We start from the raw sequence: 27,280 nt of genomic DNA on the forward strand, positions 1-27,280 counted from the left end.
CACCTGCCACCAACACTGTACAGCTGAACATAGGAGTACAGCTATTGTCATCCAAATAAGTCTTAACTACTTCTCTTGAGGCTGAGGGCAATCTGCATCTAATAAAATCAAATTTAATTAAATGGGAAAGTCAAATGTTACAGTGCAATTTTCATAATTATTCAGCTCATGTCAGGGTTGGTTGCAGAATCCAACTGACAAAACCTCCCACAACCTCTCAGCATTCCCCCCCTCCTGCCTCTTAACAAATCGTTAAAGCCTCTGCTACAAATCCTAGAGACACAGAGCCTTTTCACACATCCCTAAGTAGTAAAACTCCAGTTTGTTCCTAAAAATATACCTGACAAGCAGCTGCAGATATCTCTGTGGCTTCCTAATGAATGTATGTTTGCAAACAAGCTTGCCCCTATTTGTTTTTTTTTTCACACTTTTGTTTCCCCAGGGAAACATCACAGAGAGCCTTCCCCACCTGGCACCTTGTAGATGTGTCAGAACTGCAAACTCCCAAATTCATAGCCAGCCAGCCAGCCAGCCCAAGGCACAGACTGTTGCTAAGATGATTAACTTGTGTCTCAGCTTCATACATTTCAGTTGCGGTAATGGTGCCGGCGGTGTTCGTGTAAGGGAGTGTTACTATTAGAAGTGTGTAGAGGTTTTTTTTGTTTTCCCCCGTTCAAAGGATGAAAATCTGTTCTGAATCCCTTGGTTCCATCTCAGGTGTTGAACTTCTATCCAGGGAAGCAAGGAGACTAAACATCCCAAAGCTGCTTTTTTTTAAAGAGGCAACTGGACCCATTCTTGGATGAGAAGCGAAACACCTTCAAAGGAAAACCAGAAAGTCCAGTTGCCTCTCGAAAAAGCACCTTTGGGACAAGCACGACCTGGAGGACTGAGACTCTCCATAGATATTCAGGGAGACTAAACTTCTTCACATTACACAACTACATAAACATATGAAGAACAGTTGCGGGAACTGGGTATGTCTGGTTTAATGAAAAGAAGGAGTGTGTGTGTGTGTGTGTGTGTGTGTATGTGTATGAGACATGATAGCAGTGTTCCTATATCTAAGGGGCTGCCACAAAGAAGACCTCACCTATTCTGCAAAGCCCCGGAAGGCAGGACAAGAAGCAATGGATGGAAACTTAACAAGGAGAGAAGCAACTTAGAATTAAGGAGAAATTTCCTGACAAGTAGAACAATTAATCAGTGGAATGCCTTGCCTGAAGAAGTTGTGGCTGCTCCAACGCTGGAATTTTTTAAAGAAGAGATTGGACAGCCATTTGTCTGAAATGGTGTAGGGTTTCCTGCCTGGATGGGGTTGGACTAGAAGACCTCCAAGGTCCCTTCCAACTCTGTTATTCTGTAGGCAAAACTCCAGATGGCCACTAAATGGCGGCAAGGAGACAGAAAAAAAATCGGCTTATCTAGAATTTGGCAACCCAATTCAAATGCTTTTGACGATCGTAGACCAGCACAAGGCAACCCAAATCTGAGAGTGACAAAAGTGATTCGAAGTGACAATAAAGTTATTCTAAGTCTAAATCTAAGCCTAAAATAGGCAGGTGGGAGCTGTTCTCAAGGATTGAAGGTTGGTACGTGCTGCTGCCAAGGCAATGCACAGAGGCTACACTGGAACTCTAACCCTGCCTTTCATAGATTCTGTTTTGGTGATCGTTTTCTTTAATTGAGATAAAATTAAGGCTCTCTCCTACCAGAGGTGAACATTTTTATGCAATGGGGCTCAAACATTCCTGAACTTGGATTTATCTTTACCTGGACATAATTTTGCTTATTTGCCTATAGTTACAAAAGAAATGTAAGCAGGCAGGGAAGGAAAAAAAATGGCGAGTAATACAGAAAGTCCTTGATCGTTTAGTGATCGTTCAAAGTTACAAGTGCACCAAAAGAGTAACTTGTGACCGTTTTTCACACTTACGACCGTTGCAGCATCCCCATGGTCACGTGATTTATATCTGGATGCTTGACAACCGGTTCATATTCATGATAGTTGCAATGTCCCGGGTTCACGAGATTATCTTATTCTGACCATCTGACAGGCAAAGTGAGCGGGGAAGCCACTGTTACTAATTTAACAACCGCAGTGATTCACTTAACAATCGGGGCAAGGAATGTTGTAGCATGGGGCAAACCTCCCTTAACAGATGTCCAACTGAGCAACATAACTGTTGGGCTCCGTTGTGGTCGTACATCAAGGACTGCCTGTAATGTTTTGGGTTCTCACCAGGTCTCCTAAGCAATAAAAGTAATTTAAGACAAGTTTGTACAGGATTTTTGGCTAAGGAAAGGGAGAATTAGAACTCAGTAATTCATACACACACACACACATACACAGAGGCTATATAGGACAGGGGTGTCAAACTCAAGGCCTGGATCTGGCCCATGGGATGCTTAAATCTGGCCTGTGGAGCCGGCCTGGAAATAGCAAAGGATTGGCCCGCGGTGCCAATGCCAGTGGCCACCCTCACCCCATTTTCGGCCTGAATGGCATCTTGGAGCGTTCTGCCAGGCAAAATGGTCATGGGGGGCCCTCCCGAGCCCTCCCGAGCCCCATTTTGGTTGGCAAAGTGCTGCAGGAGGCCATCCAGGCTGAGAATAGGCCACGGGGGGGGCTTGTGTACCCCCTGCACCCCGTTTTGGCCAGCAAAGTGCTGCAGGAAGCATCCATCCCGTCTCTCCCCCCGCCGGCCCACGGAGAACTACAATGCTGATCCGGCCCTCGAAGAAATCCAGTTTGACACCCGTGATATAGGCTGAGGAGCAGGTATTCTGCAAGAAAGAGATATTCTGCAGCGCTACCCTCATGAAACATCAGGCTTGGCTGCCAAAGTTTTCTCCAACTCTATAAGCTAAACTGGCACTTGGTGGGTTTTTTTGCACCCCCTCCCCATCTCGCTTTCCAACAGAGTGCAGTTTAAAATAGGCAAGCCAAGTTCATCTGCCTGCTTATTTTTCAGTTCCACGGAAAAGGCCGTGAGCCACTGAAGACCACTGCTGTCCACTCATGACCAAACCACACACCCAGGTAGACAAACGCACACACCCAGAAGCCTGCCCAGTTCTTCACCAGGAAAGAAAGTGGCTTTCTCTAAGATGATTTTTTGGGGTAACCCCTTGGTGGAAACACACCTTGGTTCTCTCAAACATCGTCGTCAGTAGCTGCCAAGAAATAGATGGCAAAGGATGCCTTTTGTGCATTTATATCTGTATGACGATTCGCATCAATTGTTCACAGAGCCCATTTTAAGCTATGAAATCACTGTGTGGTGATAACCACTTTGCTTAGCTATTTATGACATACTAGTAGGCTCTGGTGGTATAATGGAATCCATTTTACACTACAGGGAAAATTACTCCAATTGCTGCTACTATCAATTTCCACCACTCTTCCACACTCCCCCTTAGTTTCAGCTTCTCAGTGCTCTCCTCCGTCTGCTAAATGCCAACTGGAATTTACCTGCCTCCCAACACAGGTTTACAGGAGAGATGGAAGCTCAAAACCACTGCCACCCTTCTAGGAAGTGCGTATGCCAGTGGATGATACTTCTCACTAGAAACTTGTGCCCAGGACATATTTGCCAATTCGTGCCAGGAATGTTCCATCGGCATGGAGGGATATTGTAATCGGTGATTTCACAGCTAGCTAATTCCTTTTGCTGCTGCCTTGTTCGGCCTCATTTCGATGTGTGTGCTCTGCCTTTCAGTCACAAACTGAATCCACGCACATACATTTACTGAAAAAAAATAATAATAATTTCAGGGTTGCTGAAAATAGAAGAGATCTGGAAATATGTCAGAGGTTCACAAGATGTGAGTATCTTTGTTGCCCTGCTTAGTTCAACCGTCCACCTCAGCTTCTGTCTGTCATCACACCTAGGTGCTAAGGGTATATTCATCTATGGCATATCCAGGGACTTCTATGTTCAATCAAGGACCTTTTAGCTCCTCAAACATGGGAGGCCCACGCTGGGTTAAAACAAAGCACGGACAACGTGCTGAGACCAATTTAATACCAAGACACCATCACAGATGCCATGTTGACTTGAAGGATGTTGATACATGTAGTCAAATTCTCTCCTCAGATGAAAAATGACCTATTAGGCCAGAATCGCAGGTATCAAAGGCAGGAGAAAACACTAGAAGATCATATTTATAGCTCAGAGTTGAACTGTGGAGGCTTTGATGCTCTCTTGGCTGTCTTCTTGCAGATGTTTCATTTCCCAACTCGGTAACATCTTCCATGTTGAAAGGCAGTGTGGTCTGTTCTAGAAAACAACACTCCCACCAACACCGACAGGGCAAGCCACGAAATATAGAGAGCAAACCTACTCTCTTCTAATACTGAAGGTGTTACCCAGTTGGGTAATAAAACATCCCCAAAAAACAACAACCATGCTCGGAGAGCATCAAGGATTCCCCAGAAAACACTAGAGGATGGCCTTTAGCTAAATCAGGAGTGTCAAACTCGATTTCATTGAGGGCCGCATCAGGGTTGTGTTTGCCCTCGGGGTGGTGGTGGCGGCAGGCATGGCCAGGGGGCGTGGCCAGCTTGACATCACTTGTGTTGGGGGCACTTGTGGTAGCCAAGTGCTAAGGCAGGATTTCCTTCAGACCTTCCTCCCTCTCATTATAATCTCCTTCCTTCCTTCCTTCCTTCCTTCCTTCCTTCCTTCCTTCCTTCCTTCCTTCCTTCCTTCCTTCCTTCCTTCCTTCCTTCCTTCCTTCCTTTTCTTTTTCCTTCCCTCTTCATTCTCCTTTCTTCTTCCTTCCCCCCCTCTCCTTATCTTTCCTTCCTTGCTCTCTTCCCATCTTTCCTTCTTTTTCTTTGTCTTTCCTATTTTCCTTTCTCCTTCCCTGTCCCTTCTTGGGTGCTCAAATGCAAATGGGGAAACATCTCTCCTTTTGTTTTGTTTTGCTTTTAAGTTTGTTTTGCTAGCCCCCTGCCAGCAAAAATGGAGCGGGGGTGGGGGGGGAGGGAATGCCGGCACAGAGGCACCGCAGGCCGATCCTTTGCTGTTTGCAAGATGGCCTCCTGGGCCAGATCTAAGCACCCCACAGGCCGGATCCAGCCTTGAGTTTAACACCCCGCATGATCTAGATCACGCTCTAAAATCCATGCCAAGGGTTCACAATAGGCCCTGGTTTGTCTTAAAGTAAAGCAAGACCGTTGCCAGTTTCGGCAACCCTTCCAAGTAATCTGGTATTTTTCTCCTCTACATCTGACCCCGAAAATGAGTCCAAGGCTTTGAACTGGTAATAACCCGTTCAGCTCTTTTAGCAAGCTCCAAAACCAATGGAAATAACTCTCTCCGATTCTCCCTTTGAAACCAATATGGGTGGTTTTCAGCCCAGGAAGTAGAAAGAGGCTGGAATCCCGCCGTCCACAGCAAGTTGGGATGGTGGAAACTTTCAAGCGGGAGGCAAAACCTTGAATCAAAATCTCAGCCTGTGAGCCCAAAGTGTTGACTTATATTCACTGGCCAAGGAAGCGGGGAGATTCTGAGGGTTCATATCAGTTGATATGGAAAATCCCCCCCCCTTTTTTTTTAGTTCTTGGCAGCATGCCCCAAGTAGCATGCCTTTAGGGGCACCAACACTCTCTCTCCCCCTCACCGGAGAGAGAAAAGCAGGCAAGTGAACAGCAAGATTATTTACAAGGATGCTGCCCAAGTAGTCTGCTTTGTCAGTGCCAGGGGTTGGGATTAATTGAAGAAGGAAAAGCAAGGGAGTGAATTTGTTGTTATTTGCTTGCCTATCTGCGAGTGAGAAGCAGCCGCAGGAGAATCCGCTGGCCGCACAATCTGCAAGTTCTGTTGCTTTGTACTGCCTGCCCGTTTCCAGGCCATTCAGACTGACGGCTCCTTTTCCATCAAAGGGGAATTCAGTCTGCCAAGTGGTATAACCCACGAGGATCAGTGGTGGGATTCAAATTTTTTTTTACTGGTGGTTCTGTGGGCGTGGCTTGGTGGGCATGGTGTGGCTTGGTGGGCGTGGCTTAGTGGGTGTGGAAGGGGAAGGATAATGTAAAATCTCCATTCCCACCCAACTCCAAGGGAAGGTTACTACAAAATCCCCATTCCCTCCCCACCCCACTAACCTGCTTTCCAACTGTGTTATCCTGTGCAGGGCAACCAAAGAAGACCCAGCTGATCAGCTGGGACTCACAAGGCAGAGAATAGATGGGAGCAGGGCCAGTGAGAGGTGGGATTTGCAGGTTCTCCAAACTACTCAAAACTTCTGCTCCCAATTCCCCACAACTGGTCAGAACCTGCTGAATAGCACCTCTGATGAAGATCTCCCAACAAAGACTTTTGCTACCATGCCCTCCTGTAATTAGTGGCACACTCCCGCACTTAATATAGGGGCTGTCAAACTCGATTTCGTTGAGGGCCGCTGTTGTGGTTCGCCAGCAACCTGTGCAGATGGCAGCAGAATCGGACAGTGGGGAAGAACAGGGACCAATCCGGGAGTCTGGGGAGGACTCGAACGAGGGTCCTGCATCCATTACAAAGATGGGGCCAAGACCATCTGGGAGTTACGTGCTGACTCCAGAGCCTCCAGAATCTGGCAGCAGCAAGGTGGAGGAACAAAGGGAGCCTGTTCCCAGTGCGCGTGTGCGCAGAGCTGCCAGAAGGCAAGAGCAGCTAAGACAAAAGGGGTGACTCGTGAGTAACGCTAGCAGTGATTGCCCCTCCCATAAGGTATAAAGGAAGTGCAAAGGTAGGAAAACCTTGGCAGGAAGTAACGTCGTTCGCTCTGATCGGTTTGAACTCTGAAAATTCCGTGTTTAATTTGTTCTCTGTTTTGGTTTTGAAAGACTAATTGAGACTTTAGTCGTTGGCAGCACTTCAAGTCAGATAAGGTACGTTCTTATCAGAATTCTTCCGAAGAACTTTGGCAGACGTTCCTGGGACTATTTATAACTGGTTGAAACTCATTCCGGGCTGTGAATGACGATAATTCACAGCCATTGAACTAAAATAAAAGGGTTTGGGATTTCATGTGTGTTTGTTGGTGTCTCAGGAAGCCTTGGTCAGAACAGACGCATCAGGGTTGTGTTTGATTGTGGGGGGCTGGGGGGACATGTTCGGGGGGGGCTGTGGCCAAGGTGGCTATAGCCAGCTCGACATCACTCGGGTTGGGGCGCCTGTGGCCCAAAACGGGCTCCAGAGGGCCACAGGTGGCCCTCGTGAGCTCCATTTTCAGCTCTGACGGCCTCCTGCAACCCACTGCCAGTGAACATGGAGGTCAGGAAGGCCGCACACAACCCTCCCGAGCTCCTTTTGTCACTGGCAGTGGCACCACGGGCCAGTCCTTCGCTGTTTCCAGGGCAGCCCTGCAGGCCAGATCTAAGCACCCCTTGGGTTGGATCTTGAGCTTGAAACCCCTATTTTAATAGAGCCTCGAGTTTCCCCCACAGTTTATGAAATATATTGGCAGACAGCCAAGAAACAGGGATTCTGACTCTACATGCAAACTTAGCCCAAAATTATGTTAATCTATCTTTTTAAAAAAAATGCCACTCCCAGATTTTCCACAACCATTCTCTTTCTTCCCCAACATTCACTTTTAGGAAGAAAATTGGTTCTGTGTTGCTACTACTATAGAGAATAAATTACCAAAACCTTAACCAATCCAGTGCCAATCAGCTAGAATCTATCAACAAATTCCAGTCTCTTCCTTATTGCTGTTCTGTTACACCGATTTTGTTCTCATGTTAATGGGCAACACAGCTGTTAGTAAAAAAAAAAGCAGCAATGTGGTTGGCCTCAAGCCACAGTTATATATTCTGTCAATAAATAACCACATTAAAAAAATTATGTTCAATGTTACAGCTGCCAGCAATATATATGCAAGTCTGACAGCTGTACATAGACAGGTTCTTACTGAATTTGGTCTCCTTAATATGTTGCCAAGCCACAGATCTTATGACTTCCACCATACAGATAGTCCTTGGATTGTGATGGCAGCTGGGACTAGGAACTCTTGCCACTAACTGACTCAGTCATAAAGTGGAATGTCACAGGACTGAGTTGTTTACTGATGGCAATTCCAGAAGTTCTGGTTGCCTTTGATAAACGAGACTGTTAACTGAGGATCTCATGTGAGTGCTTGCTACTTCTGACTTCCTGCTGGCTTCCCCATTGACTTTGCTTGTGGGAAACTGGCAGGGAACATCAGAAATAACAATCACAGAACCCTGCTTGTTGTGATGTAATAGTGAGCTGGGTACCGAGTGTGTGGATTACAACCATCTGGCTGAGGGGATGCTGTGATGGTTGGAAATCTAAGGTCTGGTCCTGAGGCCTTCTGTTCAGCCTCATCGTAAGTCCGAACGAATGGTTCAGAATGAATGGTCGTAATCGAAGGACTACCTGTATTGACTAGAATATATTGACCCACTGCAGTAAAGCAATATTGCAGCCCTGCGTTTCAGTACTTGCTTGGTAGCCACAGGTGGGAAGGAATTGCATGCAGGATGTAAGAATGAAATTTCATGCAGCCAACATAAAAATCAGCATCCTCCTCCTCCTCCTCCTTCTCCTCTACTGCAGTTTCTTCAGTCTTGACGAATGTATCTTTTCTTTTATGTATACTGAGAGCATTTGCATCAAGACAAATTCCTTGTGTGTCCAATCACACTTGGCCAATAAAGAATTCTTTTCTATTCTATTTTGCAGTTGTCTTCTTCTTTACATTATAATAATCCTGTGTTATAACATTGTGGTACAATGGATGGAAGTTTAGCCTAATGCTTGGATATTTTTCCTCTTGTACATTTCTCAGCTCAATCACACCGTGACTGCTTTAGAATCAGGGAGATCAACAAAATGCAGTGACAATTTCAGAATCAGGTCACCGTCTCAGACCATGCAACAGCAGGTCCTGATAGACCTCACTGAGGATTTGAGAAACGGTGCACATATAACTTCATGATAGTTAGCCCCTTAAGCAAAGAGCTGTCACTTCAAAGCTCAGTATTGTTCCTAGCAAGCTGTTTGGTATTAAATGCATGTTAAATGGTGGTAAAGCAAGCTGTCACTCAGTGCCTGTAGTCATATTGCTTCCCTGCCCCTATAGTTTTGTTCTGTGGGACCAAATTCAAAGTCAATTGGAATCATAAACCATACAACGGAAACAAAATACATGGGCAAAGATATGCCAATTGCCTAAGTAAACGAAAACTCAAATGTCCTAGCTTCACTACAGATAGTCCTCCACTTACAACCATTATTGGGACTGGAACTTCTGTCACTAAGCAATGCAGCTGTTCAATGAGTCATGCCTGATTTTACTTTTTTTTTTTTAAGTACAATGTTTCATTAAGTGAATCAACACAATGGTTAAGTGAATCCCACGGGCACTAAGTTTCTCCCATTGACTTTGCTTGTCTGAAGCCTGCTGGGAAGGTCCCAGATGATGACCCCGTGACCCTTGGGATGCTGCAACTATCATAAGAGCCGTGGTGGCTCAGTGGTTAGGATGCAGTATTGTAGGCAAAGTCTGCCCAGTGCCAGGAGTTCAATTCCTACTGTCTCAGCCTTCCATCCTTCCGAGGTTGATAAAATGAGGACCCAGATTGTTGGTAGCAATAGGCTGACATTTGCAAATTGCTTAGAGGGGGCTGTAAAGCACTGTGAAGTGGTATCTAAATCTAAATACTATTGTTATAAAAGCACGCCAGTTACCGAATGCCCAAATTTTGATCACGAGGACACTGCAATGATCATAAGCGCGAGTATTAGTCATGAACACTTTTTTTTTCAGTGGCACTAAAACTTTGAACAGTCGCTTAGTGAATAGTTATAAATTGAGGACTACCTGTAGTCTGTGGAGAAACCAAACTGGATTAGTCTTCTTGAAAACTTTTTCCCCTGCACCTTTTTTTTTTAACGAGAAGACAATAAAGAAATAACTAATAACATATGTTATGATCTCCTTATATGATACATTTGATCCAAAAGTCACCCATAGGTGGCTCATGGAATGTTAATACTAAAGTGCCAAAGCTCAACTCAGCTATCTGAACAGATGTTGTAATTAATTTATAGCTGGGAAAAATACTGCAAAGTTCACCCCTGCATACCTTGGAATGCAGAAAGGTTATACTGTTCACTCATTAATTCCACGGAGTGGCAGCAGCAGCAGCTGCAATTCAATATGTTTTGGAGCTACTAATTGGTGTGGGTTTCAGAAAATTTCCATGTTCGATCTCTTACCGATTTCTGTCTTGTGAGAAAAGGGGGAATATAACAATTAGCGTAATTAGAAAACTCCACGTTTAGGGGAAACACTTTAGAAAGGTGAGAAATTAATATTGACACTGACATAATCGTGGCAAATGTGGCCTTGATGACAGTAAGCTTCTTGGCGGCCTTAACATAGTGACCCAACAACCTCCAAATTCCAGAACAAGTGAAAAGCAGGAATCACAATCCACTGGAAAAGAAAGAATTCTTTCATGGTGGTTGATATGTAAATAAACTCATTAAAAGCCACCGTGAAAACTTCATTTGGGTGATAGGTGAAAACAAAGGTCTTACAATACACAACATAATTTGCAAAGGCCTAAAGCATTCGTTACAGAGAAAGCCTGGATTAAAAAAAGGAGAAAAGACTATAAAGGAGTGGAGAGAAAGAGAAAGATTATGATGATGACAACCAGGGGAAGGTGGGGGAGAGGGAAAAGAAAGAAAATCAATGAGTTATTGCCAATTCTGACTTCCTCCACTTTAGGCTTCAGATTTGCCCATCACCAATTTCCTGATTTATGTCCCCAGAGATTTCCATCTCCCTGGAAATTTGGTTCTTGACCTACAAAGGATTTTCCATCTCTCTCTTATTTTTTTCCCCCCTTGCTCCTCCAGTTTTGCTTTAACCGTTCTCCCCTATTGTATTCTGATACAGATTATTCTTCCTAAACATTTCCCCACTTTTTATTCTCTTACAGCAACCGTGTCCCTGTGGCTTTTCAGGCCAATGTTACCTTCTTTGCTGGAGCCCTGCTTTGTCCTACTTCTCCTTTCTGGCTTAGTTTGGCTGACCTGAACCTGCCCTGAGATTGAGGAAACCGGCAGCAAACCGACATCCTCCTGGGACTTCACCAAGCAACTTACATGCTCAGATTCTTATTTAAGTCTTGTGATGTTAGCCAAGGAACTTACATGGCTTAGATGTCAGGTTTAATGCCCATGGCATGGAAACGGGTGGCCTAGCTGGACCAAGAAAGATGAAGCTTTGGAACCATTTTCTAGATAGGAGGTGTTGGAAGTTAAAACCTACCCCTCCTCTCCTAGGAAAGTGAAATATTTTAGGATATACTAAAAAGGCAGAATATTTCCCCTAAATAGAAAAGTAGAAACTCAGAGAGGCAGAAACTCAGCCCCCATTTTTGCTAATCGGCCATTACTCTGGCCTGGGCCAGTCTATTTTACATAACAAAGATCTACTCCGGGTGCAGCCATGATAGGAATTGGCCAAAGCCCTTTTCATTACATCATCATCCAGCAAGGCTCAACCAAGCCTGGAACTCAGGACAGCCTACAGAGTTGCCCCTGCAAGGCCTCATGGGAGTCTGACAACCAATCAGAATGCAAGCTAAAATTCAAATCCCAACAGAGGGCATAAAACCAAGGGTCTCTCAGTATTTTGCTCTTTCTTCTTTTCCTTCACCCAACATCTTGAAGCATCCTTTTCGCTTTGGAGCTCCAAGCCATGTGGTCCTGTCCACTATTAAACCATCTTTCCAAACAGTCACCATGTTTCCAGTGTGTTTCTTCCTCACTTGGAATTGAACCTAGAAGGATATTTCTTCCAACAGAGGAATCTGAGGTCTTTTGGCATCTTGGATCTGCTCATAAATATGTGTGTATATATGTTCATGTGTGTGTGTCTGTGTGTCTGTGTGTATCTATATCTAACAATCATATGTACATGTATATGTGCACGTATGGGTATGGATATGGTTATGGTGATAGGTACATAAACACATACAAGTAGTGCTCGACTTACAACAGTTCATTTAGTGACAGTTCAAAGTTACAACAGCGCTGAAAGAAGCGACATAACCATTTTTCACAGTTGTGATGTTTCCAGCATCCCCATGATCATGTGATCAAAATTCAGAAGCTTGGCAATTGGTTCATACTCATGACCATTGCTGTGTCCCAAGGTCATCTTTTGTGATCATTTGTGATCTTCTGAGAAGCAAAGTCAGTGGGGAAGCCACATCCATTTAACAATCAGGTTGCTAACTTATCAATTGCAGTGATTCACTTAACAACTGTGGCAAGAAAGGCCATACAAATGGGGCAAAACTCACCTAGCAAATGTCTCACTTAACAACACAAATTTGGGGCTCATAAGTTGAGGACTACATATACATATACATCATATACACATACATATTCCTTGGGGAACGGGCATCAGAATTTCATTTTTTTAATGTGTGCTGCTGTGTTCACAGAAAAAAGTAACAATAAAGGTTATATTATCTTAAATGTGGAAAGGGCGTTGATTCAGTAAGTTTCAGTAGAGACATTTGGATCAGTAGAGACTTTTGGATCCAATTTTTTCAGAAAGAAGACAGTGGTGGGATTCAAAAAAATTTATTACCAGTTCTGTGGGCGCCTTGGTGGGCATAGCTTGGTGGGCGTGGCAGAGGAAGGATACTGCAAAATCCCCCTCCGCTCCCCACCCCACTAGCCTGCTTTCCAGCTCCATTCTCCTGTGCAGGGCAACAAAAGAAGACCCAGCCGATCAGATGAGATTTGGGCAGCAGAGAATAGATGCAGGAGGGCAGGGCCAGTCAGAGGTGGTATTTGCCGGTTCTCCGAACTACTCAAAATTTCCACTACTGGTTCTCCAGAACTTGTCAGAACCTGCTTGAATAACCACCTCTGATCCGAAAGGATTACAATGGGAACCTCCTGTGAGTTAGTCAAGGAATCTGTATCATCTAATGAGCCATTTACCAGCCACTTTAGCTCTACTGATCTGCCACCAGGAAACCCATCATGCGAGAAAGGTGGTTATGAGGCATTGTGCATGCATTCAAAGGACTCCCCTTCTTATATAGGTTGCATCCTGGCACAATCTCGACGGATTTTAAGTGCTTCTTATCAAGCGGTTAGCCAAAGCTTCAACACATAGGACATCTCTGCATCAGCTGGGAAATGTCTCAACCATTGCCAGAAGCCAGTGGGATAAGTCAGCCCTACAATTAAAGTGACATTTCAAGTGTGCACCCTGCCTCTCCAATGACTCATTCCTTCCCTAGACTCCGTTCTCTCGGAAGCTTTGGGAGCTAACAGCAAATTCGCTCAAGGAAAGACCCCCTCACTAGGCACATGGCTAGCCCACCTGAAACAGGAGAGGCCCAAATCACAGGCTCCAGAAGGGGCCAAGGAGAGTTTAGGCATCGTGTTGGAACGAGGCCATCACACACTAAAATACAGATGATCCTTGACTTACAACTGTTCATTTAAGTGACACTGAAAAGGGGATTTATGACCATTTCTCACACTTATGATTGTTGTATTATTCCCACGGTCACATGATCCAAATTCAGCTGCTGGATTTATATTTTGGAGGGTTGCAACGTTCCAGGATCCTGCGGTGGCCTTTTGCGACCTTCTGACAAGCAAAGTCAATGGGGGAAGCCGGTTTCACTTAACAACCGAGTTAACTAACTGAACAACAGCAAGGATTCACTTAGCAAGGGCGGCAAGCCAGGTTGTCAAAACTCACTTAGCAAATGTTTCTCACTTAGCAACAGCCATTTGGGGCTCAATTGTGGTCATAAGACAAGGATTTACCTGTCACAGTGACATTTCTGAAGCGGGAATGAATTCATCCGTTAGGTGGAGGGAAAGCACGCTGGACCACATAAAAGTCAGTGGTGGGATTCTACCGGTTCAGCCCGGTTCAGACAAACCGATAGTGAAAAAAACAGCTATCGGTTTGGCTGAACCGGTATTTCTTTTTGATTTTCCCTCCCAAGCATCAGCGGTTCCGACAATCAGCTGTGCCGGGATGCCCCTCACTGTCTTACTATTTCACCGAGGATGCTTCCCTGAAGCCCAGGAGGCAAAAAAAATTAAAAAAGCATGTGTGTGTGTGTGTGTGCTGCACACACAAAAAAGAAGCCACACCCACCCAGTAACATGGCCACGCCCACCTAGCCACGCCCACAGAACCGGTAGTAAAAATATTTGCATCCCACCCCTGATAAAAGTTATTTTTGTAATGATAACGCAACCCCTCACACTTATGTATCTAATAAACCAGAGCTTCTGGCTACCTGGCTATGAAGCAGTATCACCTTTACTAGCCATTCCCATTTCAAATGCTTCCGGTGAAAGCGTTGAAATGATTCTGAGACAAAGGCTAAACTAGCTAATCAAACAGCAAAGCCCAGGATCATTTTCTTCTGAAATTCATTAAAAATTTGAACCATATGTTTTGTCCCAGTGGAGACACTCCCACTCACTCCTCCCAAGAATCTTTATGGAGAGAGAAATCAGCTGTGATCCATCTGCTTCATGTGCAAAACCCATGGGCTTATTGCTAACAAACAGCCCTTTTATAAAAAACAAACAAACAAACAAACCCTTTTGGGATCTGCTTTTGGTCAGCCATGGGGACTAGGAGGATGGCCAGAGCAGATTGGACAAAGGTTTACAATCCCTTTGTTAAAAATTAAAGAATGGCTTTCCTAAATCAGAGCCAGGTCAGTCATGCAGTATTCTGCACTTAATGGCAGCCAGCTAGGGGTTTTCCAAAAGTACAGATGGGCGAAGGTTTTATTCCACTGTTTCTGGTACACAAAGACTCTCATGCCTTTGTGTATCAGAAAGACTCTTGTCTGAAAACTAAAAGGCCCAACATCAAAGAAGATGAAATAGGACATAAGTTTACCTGTAGACACGCACACCCCCATATTAATTTATATCGGCAGATGCCAATTTAGGAGGTATAATTTAAATCCTTGTTTCCCAACCTTGGTAACTTTCAGGTGCATGGGCTTCAACTCTCAAAAAGTGTCAGCAATGACCCTGCTGATTGGGGAATGTGGGCATCGAAAGCCCACAAATCTGGAAGAAAACCAATGTATTGTGGTGGACTGTGAGTGCAGAGGTGCAGATTCAGAACCAACCTGGACCAAAGTGAGGTCTTGAATGAAAAGCAGCATATAGAAAAAGAAGAAATTTCCAAGATTGGGAAATTGGTTTCAATCGAAACAGCATACAAGAGTGGATTCTATGTAGGAGCTGTCCAAGTGCTGACTTAGGCTACTCTACAGTCCCTTCTATAGGTAGTCCTTAACTTATAACTATAAGTATGACCACAACATTCATCATGAAGTGGTGTGGTCATTAAGAAAGGCATCACATGACCCCCACCCTATTTTACAACCTTTTTTTTTTGCCACAGCCATTAAATGATTCACCATACTTGTTAAAGGAAGCATCATGATTGCAACTTGCAATCTATCCTGCTGACTTTCCCATTGACTTTGCTAGTCAGAAGCCAGCTGGGAAGATTGCAAAGAGTGGCGATGTGACCATGGGAGACCATTGTAAATGCGGGCTGGCTGCCAAGATCATGTAACAAAAAAGATCATGTAACTGTGAGCATGCTGTGATGGTCATAAGTGTGAAATGGGTCATGAGTCATTTTGTTTCAGTGCCATTATAATGTTGAATGTCACTAAATGAAGTGCCATAAAGCTGTAGTGGTCCTTATTCTTAAGTCAGATTTGATTTAGTCAAACTCTGCAAGAGCGGGCCACCCTTTGCAAACTGGAATATATGCAAACTTCCCTGCATAAGCAAGGTATATTTAATTATGGGGTCATTAATCATGGTGCAACATATGCATATGGAGTGTGCCTCACCCCTACCAAGCCAAACAAAAAGATCATCTTAGTTAATTGACCTCATTGCTGCATCTTAGGGAAGTTGATTGCATTTTCTAATTAGCGCTAGATGGGCTTTGAGTTTGATTTTAGCAATGAAGAAGTAGGGTAGCCATTTTATAAATCAAGCCATCAAGTAGATCAGTCTTTTCTCAATTTGAACTGTGAGGGGCTGTAACTCCTACAATTCACCATCCAGACATTGCTATTAGGTGTATCTGTTGATTGCAAATTTCAGTCATGAGGTGCCCCTTAGAAATGTTGGTCCTTGTGCTCAGATGGATAAATTAACTTTGGAAATGAAAGACAAAGAAGAAACAGCATACTATAAAGTACGGGATAAATTCTATCAATGGTGGGAAAAAAGGAAGGATCCAGAAGAGTAGTTGCCAACCAGTAGGCCGGGGACCACTGGTGGTCCGTGAGAAAATTTTGGTGGTCCGCAGAGAAATGTCACCCCCACAAAGACTCATTTCTGGCGGAGTTTGGGGGAGAGAAAGAAAGACATCTGCGGCTTTCCTTGCATGAAACCAAAAGTCAGTCAGTCAGTCAGTCAGTCAGTCTGTCTGTCTGTCTGTCTCTGTCTCTCTCTCCCCCTGAGAACAGAGCTGGAGACTGTGATCCCAAATAAAGAATGATCGATCAGTAGGAAAACAGGGTGCGGGATTTTCCTGCAGACTTTTTGGGGGATTTTTCCAGGGTCTCTGCTGCTTTCTGCAGAGACCCTGGGAAAATGTCAGCAAGCCACCATCAGTCAAAATTCACATTAGTGGTCCACAGGATTTAAAATTGTGAGTTTGGTGGTCCCTGATGGCCAAAAGGTTGATCTAGAACAGTGGTGGCGAACCTTTTTCGTGCTGATAATTGTGTGCTCGCTCGCTGGCGCACACTCGCATGCCAGCACCCAGAAAGCAATGCGTGCTGGCCCCCCCTATGCCTCCTGCACATGCGTGCATGACCCCCCTTGTGCGCCACATGTCTGCGCATGCATATGTGACTCCCTCCTTGCATGCCGCGCATCTGAGCATGCGGGCATAATTGCCCCCTCATGCACAGCGCATCCGTGCATGCATACGCAATCCCCGTCCCTGCGCACATGTCTCCCACACAACCCTCCCTCTGCCCCCTGCGAATGCGCACCAGATACCCGACAATCAGCTGTCGGGAGGACGCACACGCTTGCACAGTGGGGTTCTTCCGGGCGACCTCTCACGTGCTGAGGTAAATGGCTCTGAGTGCCACTTGAGGCACACGTGGCATAGGTTTGCCAACACAGATCTAGAACCAAAAGATAGGAGGGTTGGCAGAACGGATAATTAGAAATAAAAAATATTGTATAAATGTATATAAAACATGTACTTTGTGCCATAATACGTATGACAAACAGGATTGTCAGGACGATCACACCATGTCCAATGTTTTTAATAATTTACTCAATAAAACTTTTGTAGAAAGAAAGAAAGAAAGAAAGAAAGAAAGAAAGAAAGAAAGAAAGAAAGAAAGAAATGTTGGTCTTCTTTGCACCATCACAACCTTCCCAAAAGGGACACAACCCTGCTAAATTCTGGAAATATGTTTCTGAAAATCAAGAATATGAAGTATTGTTCTAATCTAGGAGCCCTTTCTCTCAGCTCAAGTTTTCATTCTACAGAGACACTTGGCCTATTTACATTATAGAGGAAACTACTGAACGTTCCCTTTAATGGGAAATCCTGCTGTCTTGCCTCACCTAGAGTTGCTGGTGTATGTAGGTTTGATGAGTCTGGAAACAAAATTGGACAGTCCTCTTCCTTGGTTACCACACATTAGGAAGGCACCAGGTTGGGCAAACTTGGTTGATTCCTGTCACATGATTTCATTATGATTTACAATTGCAATCCCTCAAGTCCATTCACCTTTTTCTGAATGGACTTTCAGAAATCCAGTTCAGTAGGGCCATCCAGATTACAAATCTCCCTCCCTACGTAACCTCTGTTGATCATCCTTTGTTGCCTTTATGGTTCTGAATGTGTGCATGAATGTTTGATTCAAACAGATGGGCTTCACACATTCGCCCAAAGCCATCATGTGGTTGGTTTGATTTTGGCTTAGTATTACTGTACAATTCTAACTATTGTGGTTTTGCAAATCATGACTTATGGATTAACATTCTGTGTTATTGTTTTTATTATTTGAAAGTTGGCTTGGTTTGATCTCATTCTGTTAGCTAATGTACCCTTCTTCAAGTTGCTGTTTTATTGTCATCTCTGTTAATCATGTACTAATGTTGGGACAAGAGGGCTCGTGGCCAAAAGAGAGATAAAAACATTTTAAATAAGCAATAAATAAATAAGGAGCTCAGCCTGGTGTACACAGATCTGCTTCTACCCATTCCACCTCAGTAACAAACTGTAAAATATATTAAGCTAAAGGTCAAATATTGTGGCCTGCATGTGTTACCTAACATCCCTTCAGCAGATCCATGTCTCTTCAAAGGGAGTAAAGCCAAAAATGTCATTTTTTTAAAAAAAAAATGGTGGGCACTGGGCAGTACATATTAAAAGGCAATACAGGCAGTCCTCAACTTACGATCACAATTGAGCCCAAAATTTCTGTCATTAAGTGAGAAATTTGTTAAGTGAGTTTTGCCCCATTTTACGACTTTTCTTGCCACATTTGCTAAATAAATCGCTGCAGCTGTTCAACTGGTATCACGGTTGTTAAGTGAATCTGGCTTCCCCATTGACTTTGCTTGACAGAAGGTCGCAAAAGCGCATGACATGACTCCAGGACACCGTCAACCGTCATAAACGTGAGTCAGTTGTCAAGCATCTGATGACCATGAGGATGCTACAATGGTCGTCAGTGTGAAAAATGGTCATAAGTCACGTTTTAAAGTTCTGTGGTAACTTTGAACGGTCACTAAATGAACCGCTGTTAGGCCGAGGAGTACTTGCAAGCTTTACAGAGGCTTAGAGTACCTCTATTCCCCCTGAAAAAAACTGATATTTTCAGATTGTGTTCCATGGGGTCCGATGTAAACTTGATGCAGCTCTGGAGCTGGCTGAAGGTACATTCAGCTAATAGCCACTGGCTTATGGTCTGCTAATGAGCTTGATGGCCAGATCAAGATTTGCACATGAATTTTCTGACCAGGGAACAATGTTTCCCTGGAGGTATTGGTCGGTTATTATACATTTGGTCAGTTGTAACCTACTAGCATCTCTTCAGCTGCCTCAAAGCTTTCCAAAATAAGTCTTCCTTCCATTTAGAGGGGGCACTGGGGTGTACATGAAAAAGCAATATGCTTTTTATAAGCTTTACAAAGGCTTAGGACACCCCTGTTACCCTTAAAACAATGTTTTCCAGAGTGTGTCCCACAATGTGCTATGTAAAATAGATGCAGCTCTTGAACCAACTGGAGGTGCACTCAGCTGACTAATAGCCACTGGCTTAAGGTCATCTAATGAGGTTGATGGCCAAATCAAGATGCGTACTTGAGTTTCTGACCTGGAAACAATGTTTCCTTGGGGGTATTGGTTGGTGATTATACGTTTGGGTAGAGTATCTTCTCCTTGTGGCTTCAGCAGAGCCCAGTTACAGCATTAGATTAGAAATAATTGGATTTCAGTCCTGTAAATGTATACATTTCTATCCTGTTTCCAAGAGCCATCTAATAAGCACATTAAAAGGTAAGCAGATTTGAAATCATTTATGAACTACTTTTTGGAGAAGCCCAGAACAGCATAAATAAATCATGTGGTAAGATTCAGTATCCCTATAATTCAATACCAGGGCCCCAAATTTGTATTTTTTAATCTACAGCCATAATTCAGAACACTCACATGTTTATATGCTTGGGAGCACTGAGTGACAAGACTGAAACCAAGCTAGAAAAGTAGAATGGGAAAAAAATATTTTTTCCAGAAATTTGTAACTGTGATGTGGATTTTCTGAAAATTTTTCAAATTGTAAAGTTTTCCTAGGGTGACTAGGTTAGTTTGAACCAGGCAGTTTACACCAGAAAACATCCAATTTGCATTAGAAAGGTTTCTGACGGATGACATTTATGCTGATCTCACATATTTAAGAAAGCTAATCACTTGACAGAAAAATAATTAGATTTAGGAATGACTAATCTTGCCCAACACTGTTATAGTAGTAACAGTTGTTGCTAAACGTATGAAATGGGAGTATTTTCTTCAGGGGAAAAAAAATAAATCAAGCATTTGAAAAAAATAGACCTGTCAGATCTTTAGGTATTTTGGAACATGCACAGTTCCCTACCCCTGACTTTGGGTAAGCTTAGCACCTTTTACAATATTAATATTCACTCAGGCATGAATGGATCTCCGGATTGAATCAGGCCTACCACAAACACAATGATTACCAGTTTCCGCCTGGCAGAGCATAGAAGAGTAAAAATCCAGCATTTCTGTTATCCCTCTCTTATATTTAGATGAGGAGAAATTATGAAAATGAACGGCAATTTATATCAGGGTAGCAGAGAGAGAAGGGGGGACAATAGATTTTGTGGTTGGAAGTGGGTGTGGCAGGGATTTTCTGTTGATCAGGACAGAAGCAGCTGCTATCAACATGGTGAAACAGTCTGTTCGATTAATCCAGTATTGCTCCCTTTAAGGGAACGAACTTTTCCAGGATCTCAGCTGGAAAGCAGCTTTCCCCATCATCGTCTGCTGCTTGATCCTTTTAATTAGGCATGCCAGGAGCTGAAATTGGCATGAGCTGAACTACAATAGTTTCTTCCCTAAACTGTTCCAAATGCTACATCATAATAATCATAAAATGCCCCGAGAACTTTAAGCGGAACTTTCCTTTCCTTTCTTTTCTTTTTGAGCGGTGTTCAAACTTCCACGTGACTTTTTAATAATTCCAAGAACATCTTCCACTTTCAGACCACCTCCCGGGAAGCCAAAAATTTCTAGGCAATTCTCCGGAATCAATGGCAGGCATCGCTATTGCTCCTGGTACAACTTTCAAGCTTTAATTTATGGGTTTTTTTTTGCTCAGCAGAGGGATACTTCGTACATTAGGCAGAAGCAAACCCAGGTCTGCCGTCCAACATGTACTCTATAGAGAGCTTGTAACCAATTGTGGTTCCATGTCCTGTACAGATAGGTGTGTGTATACGTTTCATAAACAGGGGAATGTAGTGTTTGTTGCCTGCACTATTTTATATTTGGGAACAAGTTTCAACAACATCATAAGGGAATCAAGACAGATGAACCTAAACCAGAAGTCATTTTATGTGCTCCAAATACATGTACGACAGAAGCACAATTGAATCCAGGAGTGTTTTCAAGAGTCAAGGCACTTAGGCCGTGTAAATTGGTGGTGGTGGGGGAAACTGGATCAATTTGATCTATGCAGCATAATCCCTCAGGGAGGTGCTCTGCCAAAGCCCCCCTGGAATCAAGTGAAGCTACACAAGGATGCTCTTGTTTCACCATGTGGAGCCACTTCCGCTGGACTCTAACACTTTATTAAGAAGTATTTTTGGTGGGGAGGGGGAGAAAAAGTGCCACTTGATGCCTATTATGTTTCAGCGTCTAGTATGCTTGCCCCCGTCTCATTATTTTGCATGCAGCACAGTTGGTGGACTTGGTGGAATTTTTTTTTAAAGAAGTCTGGGGCTAATTCTGACTCAAATTAAGAGTTAATTAAGCCAGACTAAGAGTTAGAGAACTCGCTCACATCATCTATCCCAGGGTCCTCCAAGTGGGGGCATCCAATTGTGTTGATCCAATTGTGGCACTCACTATCTCCTAGGCATCGCAGGCTTTGTCCTGCTGGGCATGTGATGGGAGTTATAGTCAGTACATCTGGAGAGCTCTAGCTTGCAAAAGGTTAGGTTTACATGCGTATGACTGGCCACATGGAAATACAATCACGTGCATGCCCATATGGACATGCACAACAAACCTGAGGTACAATATACACATCTACTCATCAGAAAGCGAAAGGCCTCTCCTCCCAACTCCAAGTTGGGTCTCAGGAAAACACCGAACTACTTAGAAATGAGAATCTGGTTACACAGACACATATATTTGCTAGTTTGAGGCAATACACAACACACCAAGAAGCTTGAGGTGGAGGAAACACCAGTACAATACTTCTATACCCTGTACTGGTAACCTTGTACAGCCTTTATAAGCATGGTGTGTGCATCCACGTGAGCCCAAAGACAGAAGTGCAAAATGCTCAAATATTCCTGAAATCTAACGACACAGGAAGGGAGTCGCCAAGTAACACGCATGCCTCATGGTGCGAACCCAGTTTTACCAAGGTGCTTTGAAGCACATCAAAATGCGGTCCCGGTTTGCACCAGGGTTCATCAAAAGCTTTTTAAATCTGAGCAACAGGCACACAAAAAGTGCATGGGCGCCTTCGTTTATTTCCCTCCCTCCAATTTGTGAAAGGGAAATCAGAGTGGAGGTGTTTGGTTTTTTTTTTTCACGTCGACATGTGCAGTCACGGAAACAAAAAACACACACAAAAAAAATCAGCCACACCCTACAATCATGCCAGCTCAGTCGCCTGGCTTTTTCATAGAGCTTTCAGAGCTTTCCATTCATTCAATATGTGAAAGGATGCGAGCAGCCTTTCAATCAATGCTGCCTTCCACACAATAGCCTCCCTTCCTCAGACTGAATCCTGGCGTGATGCAAGCATGCACAGGGCATGATCTGAAAAGAGCTTTTCCTTGCATGCCTTCCTGACACCCGGCTTCTCTCTACCTCTTCATCTCAGCTAAAAAGGGGGAAACCACCCATCCAGCTCCATCAGACCGTCTGAACTGCCACCCTGCAGAAGGGATCACCGAATGGTCGCTTGCTTGACTTCAGCACTTTCTCTCCCTGGTACGCCCAACTCTTTTAACACTTTGGCTGACCTTTCTGAAAGGGTCCTTTCCCCCAGGAGCAAAGCACACGTTCTGCAGGAGGAAGGAATAAGTTCCTGGTATCCCTAGTTAAAATGACTAGAGGAGCAAATCTTTCTTGCTGAAGAACTTGAAGAGCCAACACTAGCTAGGATAGGTAATGCTCAGCAAGGCTAACCTATCCACTTCAGATGAACTAATCAAGGGGGGGGCGGGGAAACAGCACAGGTACCGTCCAATTCTGTAACTGGGTTTAATCTGCATGGTTACTACTGCTTTTGCATTTCTCAGGCTTATTTCACCTAAATGGAGTCTTTCCCGCTCACGGTAATCTTGCGGTATGGCAACTTTTGCCAGCCTAATCACCTTTGATGTGCTGGATTTCAACTTTCATAGTTTCCAGCCAACGTGACTTTAAACCCACGCTGTCTGAGCATTAGGGGAAGTGCTGAAGTCCAATGCATCTGGAGGGAATCGGGCTGGGGCATTGTTAAATAAAACACATGAAGCCACTCTCCTTGCCTTTCCCCCTTTCCCCCAAAATGCAAACCCCACAGACCAGTTGCTCTCCCTATGCCAAATGGGTCAGTAACAACGTATTCTGACTAGAACACTTTTGTCCAGGACCACACAGTGGGAGAATTAGCTGGTATTAACGATTATGGCTGCCTGAACTATGAATTGTAATGCCCATATTCATTTTATTCTCCCTGCACAATACAATCGGTATCGATTTCATAGATCCTCACTTATCTAAAGTGGGACACGGAGATGCTTTCAAATGATCCTCCCATTGTCTCTCCCACGAGTATCTCAGAGGCGAGGAAGCCAGAGGCGCCCAGTGTCTACTCTTTTTTTTTTTTTTGCAAACTGTTGTCTTTTCTGTGCATTTCAAAGCTTTAAGCCATAGGTGACCATCACTGGCATGCCTGGAACAGCCTGCTTCTTGCAGGAAAACACAGCTTTGCTGCAAGAGGTGGCGACAGGGATCAATAGGTGGCATTTCTCTGAACCAACCAGACAACTCCTGGAGGTGTGGTCTTCTTCCCATTGACACACAACTCAGGAGGCCTTTTGCCATGTTCGGTGTTTAAGCCTCCTGCTGCTTTTTAGCCACTGGAACCCCTCCACCACCACCACCACCCCCCAAATTCTCCACCCAGCCTCCTTTCAGCAGCAAATGACTGCCCGGTCTTTTTAGAATAGCCTTTCCCATCCCTGCAGGGACCCCGCTACAACTGATGTTGCTGCACACAGGCACTCTTCAAAGAAGACGTCTCTTTCTTTGTCTTAGTACATAAAGCCCATCACTCTGCACTCTTAAATGCAGTTGGCTAGGGGAGGAAAAAAAATCCTAAAGACACCCTGTCAGCACAGGCAAACATAAAAGGCTCTAGGCCAGGCAAAGAAAAGGAATTCACAGGAAGCACCTCAGGTCCCAGTGGATGGCTTTCCAATCCTGGCACAATATGTTGCATTTCCAAGCATCTTAAACAGCACAATACACCTTTGGTAAACCCAGGATTCTCTTTATGGTCTCAGAGCAGCTTCCACTTCCACTCAAACGCTAATGATAGCCATCTCAAGAGATAGCATGCTTCTCCTGTGGTTCCCTATCTAGAGTAAGTGACCTGGGTTGATACCCAGGCCATCCCCCATATCTATAATGAGGTCATCTGATACAACTTCCTCCAAAAGGTTTTGGAGTTCCTTGGAAATAAATGGCAGGCGTAAAACCCACATGTGAGCTGGCAGGAAAAGAGGGAAGTCACTGTAGTTTCCCAGGGATTAAGAACTATTATCATCTTTGCATGCACATGCCATTCTTTTCATCCCATGGCACCAAAGGAGCTTCTCCAGAAACAAACATAAAACAAATCTTGAAACAAGTCTTGGGAGCTATCGCTCAGCTCATGTCCCCAAACAGATCTCAAATCCTTGGCATCCTGGAAACCAGGTTTCAGGAGGTGATGTAGTCCCCACCTTGACACCAGGCGACAGAGGCATCCAAGCCTCTCTACCTCAGTATATATATATATTTAATATATATATATTTAAGTGACTAACTTCATTGACATCTTGGTAACTTTATGGCTCTTGCTGCACTGATGCCTGACACACTCCTCTACTACCTTGGCCTCGGTGTTTCTATTCTTTGCCTCCCCTCACCCTCCCCCCTGGACATTTGGAACCACAAACTGACAGGAGTCCCCAACAAGATTCAGGCCCTGGGGAAAATTGGGGAGGAAGTTGTCCAGTGGTGTCCAGCCCATCCTCTTGGCCCACCCTCCCCTCACATCCATCTGGTCTGGCCTCCTGCCATCAAGCTCTAACTTGACCCAGGCACCAGAGGCTTTTTTTTTAACCTCTGGGGTTCAGCCACACCTCAAAACCCAGGACAACCTCTTTCCCCCTCCCAGGACATGGCTTTCATCCCACTGACCTGTTCTGGTCCCTGGAAGCAAATCCGGCACTGCGGGGTCCTCATGCCACTATCCAAGCTGCTGCTGAGCGAGACAGAGTCCAAAGCTCCTCCGGCTCCCCCCGCGGTGGGCTGATGCCCCGGCTGGTGCCCCGGAGGCTGAAGGCGAGGGTCCTTCTCCTCCAAAGCCAGGCTCCGGGGCCGGGTCTCGGCGCCTCCTCCGCCGTAATACTCCGCTTCATCGTCCTGCTGGACCGAGCAATCGGCGAAGGGCGGCCATCCGCAGCCACTGCCGCCTAGCGCTCCCCGGCTTCCCCCAGCTCCAGGCTCGGGCTCCGGGCGGCCCCGCCGCATCAACACCAGCAGCTTCAGCTCGTTGAAAAACATGCGGATCCGGTACTTGAACATCATTTACCTTTTTTGTTTTTTTCCCCCCTCGACGGCGGCGGCGGCGGCAGCAGCAGCAGCAGCGTGTACCTTTCGGGATGGGGAGGGGGGGGAGAGAGAGTCACGGAGAGGTGGGGTGCGGGACGCCGCCGTCTAGCTGTGCCCCTCCTGCCTAGCATCGGGGGACGGAGAAGATCGGGAAAGCGCCCGGCAGGTGGAAGACCGGGGCACGGAAGGAGCCAGACTCGCAGCCCACATCTCGCCGACGAAGGGAAAGCCAAGCGGCGCGTTTACAGGTGTCGGGGAGGGACCGCGGTTGGGTGCGGGGGGTGGCAGAGATGGATGAAGGGCAGGAGGAAAATGGGAAGGGGGAGGTTGCAGCCCGCTATGACGGAGAGAAAGGGCTTTGGGCGCGGGCGGGCGGGCGGGCGGCGAGAGGTCGGAATTCTACAACGCCGGGTCCCGCCGGGGTGGGCGATCGGGGCGGGAGAGGGGTGTGGGGTAGGGAGTTGGGCAGGCGTCCCGGCGCGAGGTCCAGGTGTTGGCGGGACGGCTGCTAGGCTGGAACAGGAGCCGCGCTCCCCCTCTTTCCGAAGCGGGATGGGTGGGGGAGTGGGGAAGAGGCGCCGGTTTGCTCTCCGCTAGGATTCGGCGCGCTGCAAAAGTCCCTCCAGGACCCTCCGCGGGAGGCCGGCGTCCGGGTTTCCTCGGGCCATTGTAAAGCGAGGCGAGTCAAGGGAGAGCTTTCCGGCGGCCAGGGCCTGCAATCGGCTACGCGGAGGATCCGGAGAGGGAGGGAGGGAGGAAGGAAGGCAGGAGGAGGGAGAAGAGGAGGAGGAGGAGGATTCAGCAGACGCGCTGCAACCGCGGGCTGCGCCTCTTCTTCGGGAGCTTCCCTTTACCGCCGGCCGCCAGAGCGGCGGGGAGGCGGCTCCTCCGCTTCAGGACCTGCAGCCCCAGCGACAGGGCCCGCTCTTCTTCTTCTTCTTCTCCTCCTCCTCCTCCTCCCCTCGGGAGCTGGCTGGGCAGCAGCAGGCGCAGGCGGTTCTTTTGTCTGCAGCGCTACCGGTAGCTCCGCTCCCTGCTGCAGCCTCAACTGCAGCCGCGCCGCCGGGCTGGAGGAACCGCATCCCTGCGCGCTCGAGCTGGTCTTCCCCCTGCGCCGCCGGCGGCAGGCGGCCGCTTCCACCCTCTCCTGCCGGGATCGGGGCCGTGCGTGCGCAGGGAAGGGAGGCTCCGGCAGCGTCTGAGATGCGGAGCCCTCTTCCCCTCGGCTCTTTATGCAGCGGGCCCTAGGCTTCCGTCCCAGGGCGCCCCCAGCCGCCCGGGGTTGCCAGCCGATTCCCCACGCCTCTCCTCCCACGACCCCCGAGATCCGGGGGCTGGGGCGCACGACAGCCCGAATGGCAGCGGTGGTGGCGGCGGCGGCGGCTCAGGGCTGAGGAGAGGGAAGATGGCTTCTCCTTCCGGTACAGCATGTTAAATAAAACATTTCGGGAGGAGAGCGAGAGCGCGAAGCGGGTGGATGCGGGGCTTGCGTGGGGCCTCGGAGGCGCGCCGGCGTCGGACGAAAACCGAGGGGGCTGATGCGTAACCGCTGCGCCACTCGACTGTCGGCCGACCTCAACCACGTGGAAGAGGGGCAGAATCCCCG

At 46.0% G+C, this 27,280-nt stretch overlaps 1 protein-coding gene across 1 annotated transcript in view; it reads right to left on the reverse strand.

Moving 5' to 3' along the window:
- MARCHF9 (membrane associated ring-CH-type finger 9) overlaps window positions 1-26,913 on the reverse strand; it is a 51,673-nt gene extending 24,760 nt beyond the window's left edge. The window contains exon 1 of the mRNA XM_026714765.2: window positions 25,261-26,913. Coding sequence (XP_026570550.1) covers window positions 25,261-25,650 — 390 coding nt within the window. The 5' untranslated portion in view covers window positions 25,651-26,913. The remainder of the gene's footprint in view (window positions 1-25,260) is intronic.
- Window positions 26,914-27,280: the final 367 nt, after the last annotated feature.

The sequence above is a fragment of the Pseudonaja textilis genome, chromosome 2 (genome assembly GCF_049901715.1).
Source record: "Pseudonaja textilis isolate UNSWEBS1 chromosome 2, rPseTex1.2, whole genome shotgun sequence".
Lineage (NCBI taxonomy): Eukaryota > Metazoa > Chordata > Lepidosauria > Squamata > Elapidae > Pseudonaja > Pseudonaja textilis.